The 16,018-nt window shown below is 29.4% G+C and overlaps 1 protein-coding gene across 1 annotated transcript in view; it reads left to right on the plus strand.

Annotated features, from left to right (window-relative positions):
• Positions 1-13,170: 13,170 nt before the first annotated feature.
• Msh6 (DNA mismatch repair protein Msh6) overlaps positions 13,171-16,018 on the plus strand; it is a 68,599-nt gene continuing 65,751 nt past the window's right edge. The window contains exons 1-2 of the mRNA XM_075370645.1: positions 13,171-13,674; positions 15,674-15,784. Coding sequence (XP_075226760.1) covers positions 13,353-13,674; positions 15,674-15,784 — 433 coding nt within the window. The 5' untranslated portion in view covers positions 13,171-13,352. The remainder of the gene's footprint in view (positions 13,675-15,673; positions 15,785-16,018) is intronic.

The following is a 16,018-nucleotide window of genomic DNA, read 5'->3' on the forward strand; positions in this document are numbered from 1 at the left end:
ATTGTTGTTTATTTTATTTAAAATAGTTATTGAATTTCACATCCTGCCTTATAATTTTATTATATTCATTGAGATATATTGCATACTCTTTGCAAGATTCATGCAGCATATTTCTTTACATTTGATAGTACATAAATAAAATGTTTATTTCATATCATATTTGTAATTTCTTACCACAATTGAGTATGTTTAATATAGAAAAACATTAAAAAAAATGAGTGATATTTATGCATGAACTTGGTGACAACTTTTTTTTTATTTTAGGTGAATTATGTTGTTTCTAATAATTTTAATTAATCTTTGTAATTAAAAGAAAGTTTTCATTGTGTGGAAACATGTGATATGTATCATTAAAACAAAACTGTTCACTCGGCAAAATGGAACTAATTCACAGCTTGTTTGTAATTTAACCTTTCTCATGAAGACTCTTTACTTTGTCATTTAGTTCATCGTTATTAGTTTCCAATGCTCTAACACAGATTCTTAGCTTGTTTACGTGTAGGTGATGGTACTCCAGATGATTCAAGTGACATGAATTATTCATACATGCTCTGTTTTAATTTCTGAAATAATTCAGTACACTTGATTTAATTTCTCCAATATGTAAGTTTTTATTTTAATTCATTTATCATGAATTTTGAAGAAGAGAAGTTTACTCAGGAAAATCTTAACTGGCACATTTTTCAATTCCCTATTATTTTAAGTTTTCTTTGTCCTAAAATATTTCAGTGGTAATGATAAACGCAATTAGTTTTCTTTAGCAGTTTGTTTGTTTTTTAGTTCACCTGGAAGTGTCAGTCTTCTCAAGAAATCACACTTCATTAAGTTTTTATATTGATCATATCCATAATAAACTTATATCCGTTAATTTGAAAAAGATATACATTTGAATTTTCTGCAGACTGTAGTTTTCAATATGACTGACTGTAATTGTATTATCATAATTGTTCAGCATCTATTTTTTTACTGATAAATAAAAGAAAGCAAATACAATTCAGTCAGCATCCATCGCAGAATTATTTTTTCACTTTTTTATTATATTTTAGTTATTATTTTTATTATGTATGTATTTTAAGAAATGAAATTCTACTTCGTAACTAATACATTCCAGTTTTTATCAATATTTTCTGATATTTACTTGTAGAATAAAATGCATTTTGACTGATTTTAACTAATTTGACTATTATTGTATATTATTTTATTCAAATATATCTTATTTATTTGTTTATATATTTATTTATTATTCTCGTAAATTCAGTCTCCAGTTACAGTTACTATCCCAATTTTTTTATGGTAAAATAGATTTATGTTATTTTAGTCCAATATCTTATTAACAGAAGAAATAAAAGTTCACTAAAGGTGTCAGTCTTTTTCCATTAATATTCAATATATATGCAGCAAGCTAAAAGTCAATTTCCCCTACACGTACATTTAAATTACATAACAGGTGAGAAATTCTGGTTTTGCTGACTATGATAATCAACTGGTATGATTCCAATTAAAATGTTATTATGTTAATTTCTATGTGGTTTGAAAAAATGAGGCTTAAATACGTATAGCAAGAAAAAATTTGTATATATAATGGATAAATTTTTATCCATGTTTCTTGTATAACTAAGAATTTATTTCATCTTGAAAAAATAATGTTAAAAAGATAATGCTTCAATGTGTGCATATGTAGTAGGCTCTTCACTGGGTGGTGAACATGTAGTGCTTCAGGCAACAACTAAATTCAGTCGACTTAATCACAAGAGCATTGCTGCCGATACCTGTTAATTATTGAATATTAAACAATTTTAATTCATTCTTTGATATACATATAGTAGTTAGGTTAATGTAGTTGTATTTGATTTATCTGGTAATATGATATATTGGTTTTGTGATAGGCGATCAATATTTTATTATTCAAATCTATTTATCTATCTATTCTGGCGGTATTTGTTGAGTTCTTTTACTAAAATCATGCTGAAATGAAGAGAAATAATATTGGTAGAAAATCTACAGATGTGAGGTGAATGTCTACATCGCATTTACATGAGATTATGGAAGAATGTGAGGCTTGATTTTCTCAAATGAGATCATCTATGTCTTCACAACATGCTTTTGACATTACACCAAATGAACAATTACGATTAATTCAACAAAGCAAAATTTTTTTTTCTAACAATGTACGTCTAGTTATACAATATAGGAAAGCCACTTTAAAATTCAGATCTGCATTTGAATATGATACTCGTTTGGATTATATTAAAAGTAAGATTTACAAATTGTTGCAATGGTTAAAATATGTAATCATTCTTTTGCGAAAAAATAGAAAGATGAAACACCGTTCTGATGGGAAAGTTTCACTTCCTGCATTAATGAGCTGCCAGAACCTCTCAAGAGTTTAGTTTTAGAATCTTATCCTTAGTCAAAAAATGTTCTCAATAATGTTAGACAATACAACACTTTATTTCAGATGACTTGTTTCGGTACTAAACAAATTATAGAGGGAATTTTATGCATACATTTAAAATTCAAGGTCAAGTTTACCATCGCATAAGAAGTTTATTCCCAGCACCTGGTGTCGATCACAAATTTTTACAAATTTACTTCCTTTCTGATGCTGCTCAAACTGCTCTTCATACTAATAATACCACTTAGGAACTAATAATACCACTTCAGCAAGTTTTGCTGGAACATATTAATTTGATCAGAGAGTTTAAATGCAATCTTGACAGCAAACCTTTAGGTAATGTAGAAGATTTTAAATTAATAATTCACGCTGATCATTTACCTTTTAATCAGTATAGGGGTCACTATAATGTTCCAACTAATGAAGTTTCTGTTTTAATGGTCAATGAAGATAAAGGACCTAGAAATACAATCTTACATTGTCGTGATGGTCAAATGTAACGTGTGTCTGAGCTTCATCGCCCTTATGATCCTTTACAACTTCCCCTTATGTTTTCAAAGGGTGAAGAAAGTTATTATGTAATTATACCGCTAAATAATAATGAACAAAATAAAACAGTTTTCTGCTTTTCATTTTATGCTTGTCAACTTATGGCTCAAGATAACTGACAATTTTTTATATTATTACAGAAACTTATTTAATCACTATTGTGTTGACATGGTGGCCAAAATTATCACTGAAAGAAGCCTTTACTTGTAATAACCAAAAAAAATTACTTGCTGATGATTACATTCATCTTTGAGATGCTGTGCAACAAGACACCAATGTTAATGCTAATAACTGGGTCAAAGTGTCATACTTCCCTCATCTTTAACTGGTTTATCAAACTGTATGCATGATAAATCTGAAAATGCTATTACATACATGCGTAAACATGGGCGTTTAGATTCATTTATAACTTTTATATAACTCTGAATAGCCAGAAATAAAAAACTAATTATTCAAAAATCTACTGATAGATGCAATATTATATCCAGAGTTTTTCATTTGAAAATGAAAAAACTCGTAGACCTTATTAACAAAAAAAAATATTTTTTACAATCGGCTACACGCTAAATGTCAAGAGGCAAAAACGAGGCTTACCTCATTGTCAGATATTAGTATGGTTGTTAATTAAAATATGACCTGATGAAATTGATCTTAACATACCTGCTGAATTCCTTGATAGAAATGTTGACCCATTACTATATGACATCGTTTATAAACTTATGTGTCATGAACCATGTGGTAATGTAAATAGGTCATCACCATGCATGATTAATGTTCAAAAAAGGATCCTCGAATTTACATTTGCAACACCCAAACTGCAGATGAAGGTTACCTGACTTATCACAGTAGAAGTCCAGAGCACGAAGGTCATACAACAACTTTAAACATGCAAGATAAAATAATTGATATTGATAATAAATGGGTTGTCCCACATTGTCCACTATTGTCATGTTGCTTAAATGCCCACATAAATGTTGAATTTTGCAACTCCATGCAAGCGATTTGATATATTACCAAAGGTTCATATCAAGCAAGGTTTTTGGTTCAAAATGAAAGATGAATTGAATCAGTACATTATTGGCAGGTATGTACATACATCTGAGGTCAATTGGCGATTTTTTGTTTCCAATACAACTACGTTATCCCACTATTGTTCACTTAGCGGTTCACTTAGAAAACTATCAATTTATTTATTTCACTGAACAAAATCTCCAACGAGTCTTTGAAAGTCCACAGAAGACCCACTCTTATTACTTTTTTTGAGCTTTGTCAGTCCGATGACTTCGCTAAGACACTATTATATCCTGAAGTTCCTAGATACTGTACCTATAATAATAACAACTTTAGCAGAAGAAAGCACGAAACTAACATCGAAGGATTCCTGGAATCAAAAAGGATGCTGCTCTGAGTAGAGTATATACAATTCACCCAAACCAAAGTGAATCCTTTCATCTGCATATGTTCAATAACATACGCAGATGAAATGATGTGTTACCAATGCTAACACATCATAAGCTATTAATGCTTGTGATACAGTGTTAAGACTTTCTTTCGACATCGATGAACAGAAAGAATTTGTAAGTATTAATCTTTCTAAATCAGTATCAGATCAATGTCAAGTGTTTGATGATATTAATGACAGTATTGCTAGCAACAACCCTAAGATTTTTTTTCTTAGATGCTCCTGGAGGCATTGGGAAAACTTTCTTATTCAAACCGCTTCTCACTCAACTAATAATGTTGCAATTGGTATAGCATCATCAGGAGTAGCTGCTACAATTATAAATGGTGGGAGAACTATACATTCCACTTTTAAGTTACCGTTAAATGTTGCATGTGGGCAAGAATCTGTTTGTTCTATTCATAAAAATGGTTCATTTGGACAAGTTTTGCAAGATACTTAACTTAAAGAGTGGGATAAATGCACAATGATTCATCAAGCTCATATTGAAGCCATTGATTGACTCCTTTGAGATTTTAAATCGTGCAGTAAATTAAAGGGTGTTATAACTTTCATGTTTGCTGGAGACATGTTCTCTGGTAAAAATTGCCTGTCATGAGAGGAACTACAGCTGATGTTGTTCAGGCATGCCTTAAATCATCACCCGTATGGAAATTTGTTCATGTTATTAACTTATGAACTAATATGAGAGTTCATCTTGGGGTGGCAATGCTAACTTTCCCTTACAACCACTAAACACTGGAAATGGAACTCTTCCTCACAATGATGTTTACATTTCTATCAATGGAAACATCGTTATTGTTGTATATAATGGATGATCTTATTTTCACTTTTTATCGAGAAATTAGTAAGCTTTAATAAAACCATACGAGTGACTTAGCAAAAAATCTATCATAACTCCTCAAAATATTTCTGCATTTTAAATTAATAATATGATTTTAGAAAAAGTTGAAGGGCAGAGCAAGGAGTATCAATCTGTAGATTCTGTAATCAATACTGAAAATGCAGTCCTATATCCTCCAACATTTTTTAATTCTCTATTCCTGCAGGTTTTCCAGCTCATAGTCTCAGTCTTAAAATAAGAGTTACAATTATTTTACTATGAAACCTTAACCCTCCCTCCAAGGTTAAGTAATGGCATGAGGTTACAGATAAAAACTATGCAAAATCACATCATTGAGGCTACTATTTTGAGAGGTCCAGCTGCAAGAGAGCTTGTTTGTGTTCTTATACCCCACATCACAATGATCCCAACAGACTTACCATTTTGATTCAAGAGGCTGCACTTCTCTATAAAACTTTAGTTTGCTAAAACACTTAATAAAGCACAAGGTCAGACATTCAAACACATTGGTATTGATTTATGATCAGACTGTTTTTCTCATGGACAGTTATGTTGAACTTTCCAGAACTGGTAATTCGGAAGGTCAATACATTCTGCTACCAGAAAATTAAAACTTCACAAAAAGATATCTTATATCTGGAATTTAATACTGTTAGAAAATGAGTTGGCTGCATTATAATCTCGGGTGAAACCAAGAAGGGATATATATATATATATATATATATATATATATGTTTTTTAAAGTAATAATTTTAATAACTACTCCTCTGTATCAGTACAAATTAATTTATATTTAATAGATCAACCCTAAGTATAGAACAATTGAAATAGAATGACTTACCTTATTTCATTATACAAAAAACACTTTCACGAATTTGATTCACGTCATCAGCTACATACATTATATATATATATATATATTACAAAACCATCAAAAACTTGTAATCCATGACAACATACAGTCCATTCAATTATAATTTTATGTTAAAAATATTTTTAAATCTAATTAAATTTAACTTATACTTTAAAACCATACAAAAATTTTAAATTATAATCCCAGCAAGAGATAAAAAAAAAGTATAAAATTTTAAAAATATATAAAAAATTGTTTAAAATTACAAAGATCAATTAATTAAAATTAAACAAGTCAAAATTAATTGTAAAAATGTAATTAAAACAAAGTAAAAATGCATAATTAAAAATAAATAAAACAAAAACTTAAGCAAAACACATGAAATAGCTAGCACATGACTTTACTTTGCTTAAGTTTTTGTTTTATTTTAAAATTTTTAATAATATATTTTTATCTTTTTTTAATTTTAATTAATTGATCTTTGTAATTTTTAAAAATTTTTTATATTTTTAAATTTTATGTTTTTTATCTCTTGTTGGGATATAATTTTAAATTTTTAATTTAAATAAAAGGTTTAAAATTTTTGTATGGTTTTAAACTATAAGTTAAATTAAATTTAAAAACTAAAAAAAAATTTAATAAGTTTTAAAAATATTATTGAATGGGAAGAGTATATTGTCACGGATTACAAGTTTTTGATGGTTTTAATATATATATATATATATATATATATATATATATATATATATATATATAAAAATCAACACCCAGCAAAAACTACTGAAGATAAATTTATGAAAATTTGTGTAAATTTTCTACTTATGATGTAAGTGCATATGAAGAAAATCCAGTATGAAATTTTAAGTTTAATGGGTTAAAATGGAGAACAATGAAATTTTTTTTTTTTAATTTCTCGGTAACAAACATAGATATCTCCTTAATTTTTGGTGTGTATAATGTTCGTATGAAAATCTAAAAACTGATTTCTACATTTTTTGAAGTTCAGAGATTAAATGGATTGATTTTTTTAAACCCAACAATTTTTTTTTTTTTTTAATTGCTTGGTAACAAATGAAGATATCAACTTGATTTTTGGTGTGAGTCATTTTTATGTGAATATCTAAAGACAAGTTTTTAGATTTTTGGAAATTGGACTGAAAGGAGTGAAGAAAGGTAAAAGAATTTTGAACAATTATTACAAAATTTCCCCATACCCGACTATACTAAACAAGACATTCAGTTGATTTGGACTTGCAAATATTTTTTAGATAATTACCTAAAAACCATTTTTGGTTTTTTTCTATTTTCAATTTTTTAAGGAATGAGATTGTGCAGTGTGGTGTTTTAACCAACACAGCCACTGCTACTGTTATTGTATGTGTAATGCAACTGGCTGTACCTGCCTACTTGACTAAAAAACATAAATTTAAAAATAATTGACCGTGATGGGAAACCCACGTAACCATATGGAGCAGGTGAAGTGGCGACAGGAAGCTAGTAACAATTTATCTTATCCTGATGATATACTTCTACTGACAGACCATTTAAAAGATTTACAGTATCCATTTGAACACTTGAAATAGTAGTAAATGTGTTTCAGACTAAATCTCAAAAAGAGAAAATTAATGATGCCAAAAATTACAAACATTGACACTATTTCAAGAGTTTTTCAGCTCATAAATTGAGAGCCAGGTTATACAGATATTTATATATGGATTACTGTAATTGGTGATTAAAAGGATCTGAACTTTTTACAAACCATAAAAAGTAATCTTTACAGCTTTGACTCATCTCACTGCTTCTTTCAAAGAACTTTATTACCGTGCAGTAGAACTGACTTTCATGTGTGTGCATTATTTGCCTTGTTTGTATTTTTCTTAGTGACAGGATTTACTAAAAGCCACTCATTAAGGAATATACAGAATTTCCCTTCTGTGTAATTTCACCTGTTGCTAATTGTTTAAGAACCATTTGGTAAAACGGATGCCAGATATAAATACAGTCAAAATGAGCTAACCATTCTATTATGCTTCAAAATGAATCAGCACATTAAATAGACAGCTACTGTACTGTGATTGTGTTTAAAGCTTGTTGTTAGGTAGTGTATCATTGATAAATAAATATTAGCATTCATACTAAACTGATGATAGATACAAAATTTGCCAATAAATTGTAGTAATGTAAAAGCATTGGTAATGTAAAAGCTCTGGAGCAAGTTAGCTTTTGGTCAGTGTCAGATTTACATATAAGCTGCACAAGCTATAGCTAGGGCCTCCACAAAAAATTGTCCAAGTGAGTAAGTGTCATATATACTTAAATGTACTACAGCATTATTTGTCTCTATGCCACACATCTGGGACATCCTGCACTCTTCACCCAATTTTTTTTTAGCATTATATGCATTTTACATGTATCATTTTATATGTAACTAATAAAAATTTTGAATTCTTAAAAATGTCATGCATTATATTATTTTTAAGGGTATGATTATAGTTACATTAAATATTCTGCCCACAGTTGCAAGATGTCAACCACAAGTTATAAAAGTGGAGTTCAAAAGAGGAAGAAGAAGCAAAGAGCTAAAGAAGAGCTTAGCAAGTTAACAAAATTAGAAAGTTTCTTAACAAAGATAGATAAGACACCTTATGGTCCCAAAGCCTCTGCCATAGTGAGTCGGTCACGGGAGGATATTCATTCTATTCCTGATACAGAACCTGGTACATCTGGTTGTATAGAATCTTTTTCAACAAATGAAGCAATAAATATTAATATTTACAAACTAGAGAGTAGTACAAGTACAGAAGATTCAGCGCATCAAAGAACAAACAGAATGATATTGAGTTATGGGGTGATTTAAGTAAATATGACATTTTATACTGGGTAGAAAAAGGTTTGGCAGTGTCAACACTCAAATGACTCATTTGAAAAATCAAAAAAGCTTTTTGCAAACCAAAACAATTATTACTCAAAAAGCTTGTTCTATCCCAAATGAGCTAAGGGTGTGAAAAATATTGCAAAGAATGGTTAGTATATTCACCAGCAACTGGTCGTGTATACTGTTTCGTGTTTAAACTCTTTTCAAATTTTTCTACATCATTATTATCATCAGATAGATTTTGTGATTGGTGAGACACCTATTTAGAAAACTCTGTAGATCATAAACCAGCTTCACTAACATATTTTATAAAAAAATGTGGCTCAACAACTGACTGCCAACTAACAGAACAGATAAATAATAAATGGCAAAAATGGAATAATAAACTGGAAAAATGTTCTTGAACAATTTGTGGCAGTCATAATTACTATGGCAGAGCATGGTTTACCTTTCAGAGGAGATGAGGAAGCATTTGGTTCTCCTCACAATGGCAAAGTGTCACATCTTATCCTTCTAAACCATGTGATGAATTTATCAAAATTATGGCATATAAAGTAAGAGAATCAATCTTGGATGATTTAAGAACTGCAGGGTATTTAAGTGTATCTGTAGGTTTCACTCCAGACCAGTCCCATATTGATCAACTCACTGTTATTATGAGGTATGTTTCACCACCTCACAAATGAATGCAAAATAGATTTTACTAAGTGTCAAGACCAATCAAATAATGGTGCTGCCAATTTGTCTGGCAAATACAAGGGTATGCAAGAAATAATATTGAAGATTAATAAGTATGATTAATAACTATGTATATTCCACGTGCTGTTCATTCCTTGAATCTTGTTGGTAGAGCAGCAGTTGACTGTTGCTCAGATGCAGTAAACTTTTTTGGAATTGTACAATAAATGTGTAATTTCTTTTTATCATCTACATATAGATGAGCAGTACTGTTGTTACTCTTCAAAAGTTCCAAAGTCTTTGTTAAAGACTAGATGGTAATCACATTCAATGGCCACAAGTGGAAATAATACTTGTTAATTATGATGGAATAATTTCTGCATTGCATCAGCTACATATTGATACTGCAGAGAAAGGCAAAACAAGAAATCAAGCCATAAACATTTTGAATAAAATGGAGGAGTTTGAATTAATGGTAATGTTTTATTTAAGGAGTTACTTACTGGATGAATTTCACAAGACTAGTCAATCACTACAGACCCCCAAATTAGTCTAGATGTATGTAAGAAATTGTATGCTTCACTTTTGGATTATTTTAAAGGTTCCAGGGACATTTTTGATCATTTTGAAGAACAAGCAAAGGAAAAATTGCCTGATGATTTCAAGAAAAGCAGATCTAGAAGGCATATCAATAATGATGAAGATGATGCTTTAGAGAACCTTGAGTCAAGAGACAAGTTCAGAATCAAAACATTTGTACCTGTGATGGATGCATTAGAGTCAAGTCTGGCACAGAGGGTCTCAGTATACAATGATCCTGCAAAAAATTTTCAATGTTGACAAAATATTAGAAGCTACAGAAGAAGAGATTATGGAGTTAGTGCTTTGTGCCAAACATATCCTGAAGATTGGACATGAATATTGTAGAACAAGCATTTTCTTCAATATGTTAGAAACAGTCAAGTCCATGGTTCACTGGAACATGATAATCTGACATATCAGAATAGGGTAGTATTTAGCAATCGTGTCCAATCAGCATTTCCTAATGTAGAAGCAATTTTGAGATTGTTTCTTAGTATGATGGTTGCAAATTGCTCTGGAGAAAGATCTTTTTCTCAGCAGAAGACAGAAAATGAATTTAGAACAACTCATGATAAATTATGTTTCCACATCTGTATAGAAAGTGATAAACTATGCAGTTTATCATTTGATGATGTCATCCCTGACATTGCTCTGGCAAAGGCAAGAAAGAAAATATTTAGTTTAATATAATTCCTTAATCCTTTTAACATGTCTAAAGAGATTAGATAATAAATGTTTGTAATTTGTATTCTTTAAAAGAACGTTTTTTCTTTTTACCAAAGTTTGCATTATTAAGTTTGTTATGAATAAAAATGATTTTGAGTTAAAGATCTTTATTTTACTAGCAATATACATCTTAATTGTATTTCAATTTAACCCTCTAGATATCTGAAAATCATATTTGTCCAGACATATCTGGACTTATGAAGGGCCCCATATCTCAAATAGTTTACAGCCTCATCAAGTCTAAATCCGGCCCTGTCCTTGGTAAGGATTTTTAAAAAAACTGTAGTTAGGATCATGGTTCATCTATATTTCTTAATTGAATGTTAGATGATGCTGAGAAACTAAGATTTACTATTGAGATTGACTGTAATCACAACTAGCCCAGCATTACCGCTGACAACATTGCTAAATCAATTTTGCATGTGCGATCATTACAGTTTAGGGGCATGTATAGACACACATGGCCTATCATTGTGGGAAAGATTGAGTGATAGAAATATTACAATATACAAAATAGTAACTACATTTCAAGTAAAGATCAGCCCTTTCTTTCTTTCAGAATTCAACTCTGAAATATATAGTTCCAATAGCTCAACTTTTTCAAACTAGCAAACGCCAAATCACAGTAGCTCTGAAAGAGTTACTATCAACATTTGGAAATCTTCAATTTCAACATGAATAACATAGTTGTACAAATGATTTCTGCAAGTAGCAACTAATTATTTTAAGTTGTGTAGAAAACTGTAAACAAATTCAGTATTTTTCCAGGTCTACTGAACCGATCGGAATTTCTAGTAAATGGGCTTTGTAGTAAATATGTGGTTGGTATTTGATATACCGACCACATCGGTTTATTAAATTATTACTTTTTACTGAAATACTGTAAAATAGATCATTACTTGCGTAAAAAAAATTGTACATGCTTATTTCTTTAAGTTTGGCATCCCTCATCGATATTTGATGGTTCGCGCAGTTTCCGTAATGGAATGTTTTTAGCTTACAATAATAACCTTTTTCATAAGTTAATTAATTCATGATAAGTTATTCTATCATGATAAAGTAATTTAATTAAACTATTACCTATTAAAATTTTCTGAGGATACATTTTGTTTAATTTAATTCTATTGTTATTGTATTATTTTTAAACTCTATTTTACTATTAAAATGTAAATAAGCGTTTCAAGATATTGATTTTATTTTAAGGTTTCATTTTTTAAGAAAAACTGAATATAAATATTGCAATAATTTATTGAATTATCAAATAAGTATAACATAAGTAGAAAAGTATATAACAAGCATTGAAAAAATAAAACTAGTGATAAAAGAGAATTTATCTAGAACAGCAAAGGAAAAGTCGAGTACGATAAGTAATGACAGCTTTATTATTAGAAGAAAGAAACGAACTTGTAAGATTTATCTATTTAACATTTTATTAATGATCGAATAATGAATAGCTCCGAGGCCAATCGTGTAATGGAATGGAATGCAAAAGTGGCGGGAGTTTCACAAATTCTCCCTTCGAATTGCAGAACCTGGACAGTGTCCCTTGCTGCTGTATGATTCTGTATTCGGGCGTTTTTAAGGGTTTATTTTAATGACGGGTCTAAGTTTCAAGTTTTGTTATATTTTACGGACGGATTTATGATTAGCATTCCATATTCGTTTGGACCACCGCCAATCGTGAATTACTTTCAAGAATATACCTTTAAAAGGAGTAAAATATCCCAACACTATAATTGAGCAAGACGGTATAATTTTCAATGCCCATTATTATTTTGGTCATGTGGTGCATTTTCCTCGTTAACTTTTCAATCTGTTGTTGCTAATGAAAAATGCAAATAATAATTCAAGAAGACTTTTATTTTACAAAATATTGATAAATATTTGTTTTAATTGTTTAATGTTTTATTGTAACAAATTTCTATTAAAATTCAAATATAGATTTTAAAAAAACTCGTAATAATCTTTATTTAAAATAAGAAACTTAATTTTTTCATTTTATATTTTTATGATTATATAATTATAAATAAATAAATCGATATATTTATTATTTGTTTTAATTTTTAAAAATATTAATTTTTAATATTGAAATATTTTATATCTAATAAGAATTTTTAGATAACTGTTTTTCTTTAGCATTTCTTTCTGAATTGGCGGTTTGGCGGGAGGGTGAAAGCGCTCGCGTACATTGGAAATGTCGTTTTGAGGTTGTGTCTTTGTGTCTGCTAAGTTTGTTAAGAGATTAGTTTTGATGTTTCTTATCCTTACGGTTATTTCTTGTGAATGACAGTTATTTTATTATCTATTTATTTGTATGATATATAATCTTTAACATAAATACTTCTGTTTAAACATTTTTATTTTGTCATAATTTGTTAATATATCGAAATGTCCAACACACTTCTTAATTATTTTACTAAATCACCTAGTGTTAATAGTAATAAAAATTCAATTAGTGAACCAAAAACTCCTAAAGGAAATTCTAAATCTGCTTCAAAGTCAAGTGCAAAGAAACAAAAGGATTTAGACAGTTCTACTCCTAAAGCGAAAAAACCTAAAACAGACGAGACTCCTAAAGCGAAAAAACCTAAAACAGACGAGACTCCTAAAGCGAAAAAACCTAAAATAGACGAGACGCCTAAAAGTAGCAAAAAGAAAGACAGTAAAGAAAATGAAACTCCAAATGGAATGGAAGACAGCCCTGACAGAGGTAGTATCCTTCATTTTTAGCTGATAGTAATATCGTGTGAAATCATTTTAAATTAAGAGAATAAATGATTTATGTATTCATTGAACAGCATGATTAAACTTGATAATACATTGAACATTTTTATGTGATTTCCTTTCTTGTGAGTGTCCCGTTCAGTCGTTTAACAATTAGATTTTACTAAAATCGTGTGATTTTAGTAAAATCACTGACAACAGAAAAAATACATTACTGTAACATTTCACCTGATTTAATTCTAGTTTGCTAGTATTTTTAGTAAAAGAGGTTACTGTATATTTTTGAAATTATAATGAAATATAAACTTTTCAACTCTAGAATATACAAATAAAGTGAACGTCCATGCTATGTACTATATTAGACACATTCACATATTGGCAAGTTCAAAAAGAGACCATACCAAGAATCAGAACTGATGTATCAGATTGCCTTATGGCAGCAGGAAGAATGTTTAAAAACAGACTTCAAACATTAAAATTACAGTAAACACCAAATTATAAACAAATTCTTATTTTTATGTGATGCAAAATCCAAGAACTCAACATATTTGAACAGTTTAAATTGTGAACACCAAGTTTCACAAACAGGTTTTGAATAAAAAAGAAAACCTGTACCAATTATATTGCTCCCCTACTTAAAAGTAGGGATTCTTTATCTTTTTAAACTTGCTGTCATTAGCAACTCTGCCTTTGGTAACTACTGGCTTTACCTGATAACCATGTAAACTATAAAAATTATTGGGCTACCACCAGAAAGAAAATGGAGTCAGAGTTGACTCCTTTACCAGATTACACCATGAGTCTCTGAAGATACTTTCTGTTCTCTGAGTCTGTAAAGGCCCAGAGACTTTATAGTCCCTGAAGTTTCTATTACAAAAATGAAGGACCTAACAAGGTCTATAGAAAGAGGAAAGAGTGATGAGTAAGAAAATACATCCTTGTTGGATCTGTGATATAAAACAACTTGAAGGAAAACACTCTTCTTGAAATCCTTTCTCAAAGAAAACAAATCCTCTTTCTGGGAGCAGGTGTTCTCATTCCACCCACAATCCTCAGATCACCCCAATCTCCCTTTTACCCGATAATAGCAGAGAGCAAGTCATTCTGATTAATGGTTTTGCATTGACCAGCTTAAATAAATATTATCAAAATCTGTTTAAAGAAATAGTAACACAAAGTTTCTTTTCCCCCAGGAATTAAAGAGTTACCCAGCTTTGAGATAACATCTAAATATAAGAAAAATAATGCTTTTATGGCTTATGTTCACCCAAAACTTTAATAGATCTGTAAAGTAATTTACCATATACTATAGTTTTTATATTTATACAATCATAGTTTTAAAAATTAATTGGATCTCTAATGTAGCATCTTGAATGTAATGATTCAGCAGTTGATGTGAAGTAGGTACTCAAATATTAGTCTACAGTCAGGTCTGAGTAATAGTGGTAATCTAGGTAAAGATGTTCAAATCACATGTTCACATTTTTCACAGTTTATTAGTATTTTGGATAATAATGAAATAGATCTAACCGAAATAACCGAACAGTAGAATAAAATTTTGTTTATGCATGTAAAAATGGAATGATTTTAAATGAAGATAAAATTTTTATTAAATTTAAAATAAACATAATATATTGTATAATTTTTTAATTAATTTGTTTACTTGAGTGACGAACAATAAAAATGTTTTTAATGAATATGTTGTAAGATTGTGCTGCATACTAAGCTTACATGAAGCACTTTATACTTGTTCTGATGTATGGTTGAGATTATTGCCTGTTTTAATTGAAATTCTTTTTTACATTGTAAGAAAAAGTTAATATTTTCCTTTTGTGGTGTATTTTTACTTTTCGTATTAACACAAGAATTTGTATCCTGTCTGCTAGAAATTTTTAAATTTACTTCTAAAAGTAAAATGAAGTTAAATCATAGAAATAATGAATCAAATTTTATATACAGGTTATTTTTATTTTTGTTTATTTTAGATCAGTCAGTTGATGATTATGAATCAGATCCAGATGGCTCTGGAAAGAAAAGAAAAAGAGTTTTAATTTTGGAAAGTGATGGCTCAGAAGATGAATATATTCCAGAATCAGGTATAATAAATTATAAAGAAATTAAGCTCTTAAAAACTATTTTAAAGGGATTATCAGTGAACATTTTGTATACAGTGGTTTCTTCTATACTGACATTATTCTTCAACTGTTTACAATGTCATGAAATGCATATGCATTTTTTATTATAATACTGACTGTTTTGTATGCATAAATTATGTAATTTTAAACATGAGATTTTGATGCTTTAAAATACAATTTAATTTTATTATTCCA

This window comes from Lycorma delicatula, chromosome 7 (genome assembly GCF_047948215.1).
Source record: "Lycorma delicatula isolate Av1 chromosome 7, ASM4794821v1, whole genome shotgun sequence".
NCBI classification, from domain to species: Eukaryota; Metazoa; Arthropoda; class Insecta; order Hemiptera; family Fulgoridae; genus Lycorma; species Lycorma delicatula.